The sequence below is a fragment of the Hermetia illucens genome, chromosome 6, assembly GCF_905115235.1.
Source record: "Hermetia illucens chromosome 6, iHerIll2.2.curated.20191125, whole genome shotgun sequence".
Lineage (NCBI taxonomy): Eukaryota > Metazoa > Arthropoda > Insecta > Diptera > Stratiomyidae > Hermetia > Hermetia illucens.
This window is the reverse complement of record NC_051854.1, coordinates 92,512,245-92,514,476: the sequence shown is the minus strand read 5'-3', so window position 1 is coordinate 92,514,476 and position 2,232 is coordinate 92,512,245. Positions and strand designations below refer to the sequence as shown.

Here is a 2,232-nt window from a genome sequence, read left to right as displayed (position 1 = left end):
AACCACTTTGACTATGCTGATGAAATCTGCATGCTCTCCCACCGGGTCCTGGAAAAGTATACTAGTAGTGTCAGTCTGTTTTCATTAATTTGCAAAACATCGAAGGTGTACACCAACTTCTATAACCTGTCAACGCCCGCACTGTACTTGATTTCACTCCACGCATCAATATCGCTAAATCCGTCTTCGCCCAAAATCAGGAAATGCAACGATGTCAACACCAACTTGAAGTGGATGCTGTTCCGCGCAAAAAAATGTCCTTATGCTTTTATATCGATGTAGTAAATGGAAAATTCTCAATACTATTATCCGCTGGTAGCTTCAATTATTTCTGTTCTGTGTCATCGGGATATTCTGGTCTAAAATAACAACTAACGGCGAACTTGGTCGACTTACGGACATAGCGGAAGAAGCAGTCAATAAATAATACATTAAGCAAGGGAACAACTCCACTACGGAGCCCACCACGAACTCACTATCACAGGATGGATAACAAGTGAGTAGAGCTAGAAGTGGAATCCAACATTCTCGGAAAATCGTGGAGGGAGCGGAAGCAAATTGCCAGCAACCGGCGGTGATAACGCGTGGGCTTGGATGACTCACTATGCCCCACAGAAGGATTAATGGGAACAACATACTAATAGGTTCCATGGTACATTTCAAGTAGCAATGAGCGGCTAGCGGCCCAAAACACCGTCTTAACTATCTAAACTCAGGCGTAAATCAAACAAATTTCCTTGTCTAATACGCGCTAAGTTTCAATTAATTCAAAATTGCTATAATTTTAATTTTTGTATTTTCTGCATATATTGGACATCAGTTTCCGTATCTAAAAGGCTGAACACCGTTCCGTAGCTAACTCAGCCCTCGCAAAAACAATGAGTAATTTCAGAAAGCAAATAATATGTATTTAATGAGCAAATTATGAATGCCCGAATATCATATTATCATATAATTTGCTTTTCAATCCAACTGAAAACAAGGGCGTACAAAGGTACTTTCATGCATATGAGTGTCTGTTTTCAAATTACACTTGATAAGCAGCAAAGTGAGTATATACGTAATATATACGATGGAAACTGAATATCATGTAATGATGAAAAAAATAAAATAAACAGAAAAGATACACATTATAGATTGTATTCGAAGATATTATCAGTAAACTTTCTGCTTAAAATATTAAAGCTTCATTTCTATTGCGTAAACTGGATTATTATTTCATAGTTATCTAAGCCGTTTCCCTTGTGAACAGTAATTCCCTCCAATTTTCTTACTGGATTTCTTGCAAAGTGGATAGAATGACCCAAGGGTAGTAATCTTCTCCATTAGATGCACTTTAATGATGCATCTCCGGAAAATTCCCGCACAAATAAACTTACTCTTCCTAGTGATTGGACTTGCAACATCAAAGGTATCTTTTGAGTCACGTATACAAGGACCCTTAACATTATTGGAAGCTGTTTCAGGACTGCTATGAACTTCGTGCCACTAGACTCATCTACAATGTCACAAATCCTTCAGCTGTTTCCGCTAGTTTCAATCTAAACAATAAAACGCATATGGATATAAGCATCAATGTGAAACGAAAAGCCGAAAAAGCCTTCATTCACTTTAAAATTCATTTATTAAAAGACCGAATCCGTAAGACCGAAATTTTCGACAAGATTTACAATATCTGTGAACTTACGCGAAACATAATGTCTAGTTTTGCAACAAAGTATCTTTTCAAAGAGATGCAAAAATTCTTCAAGAATGGCAGACTTTGTCCCATAGAAAAAACATCTTTTACTGCTCAAGGTATAGCTTTTAATTCTGAACTATTTCCACTGCATTTATTTTACAGACCTGGCTACCTGATTGTAACTAGATGTTCGCTTTCTGAAGATAGAAAGTTCTTTAAAGAAGTTCTCTGGTATGAAACGACTTTAAGGATGCATAAGAAACTCTGCTGAATAGTGTACTTAATAGTATATTGTGTTCAGTGACCTTTGTCAAACAAGTTCTAATAACAGTTAAAATATCTTCAGGATAGAATTTAAGCTAGTTTAGCTTTAAGGTGGTTTTAACAAATTTTTGTTCCTTGTATCGAAAATACATAACCTTCTTAGAAAGCTTAACAAGATGTGTCCTAATTTTCAACCTAGAACCTTAGCGCGGAAGAATCAAATCAATTCAATTTAAAACAGTAGTTTGTCTGTTTCGGATTCGGATTTCTATTAATTCGTTCATACG

General features: G+C 36.3%; 1 protein-coding gene across 1 annotated transcript; it reads left to right on the top strand.

Annotated features, from left to right (window-relative positions):
* Positions 1–1,257: 1,257 nt before the first annotated feature.
* Positions 1,258–1,952, top strand: LOC119660083. Its single transcript, XM_038068462.1, has 2 exons — positions 1,258–1,411; positions 1,467–1,952. The coding sequence occupies exons 1-2, from the start codon at positions 1,340–1,342 to the stop codon at positions 1,950–1,952; spliced, it is 558 nt and encodes a 185-aa protein (XP_037924390.1). The 5' UTR covers positions 1,258–1,339.
* Positions 1,953–2,232: the final 280 nt, after the last annotated feature.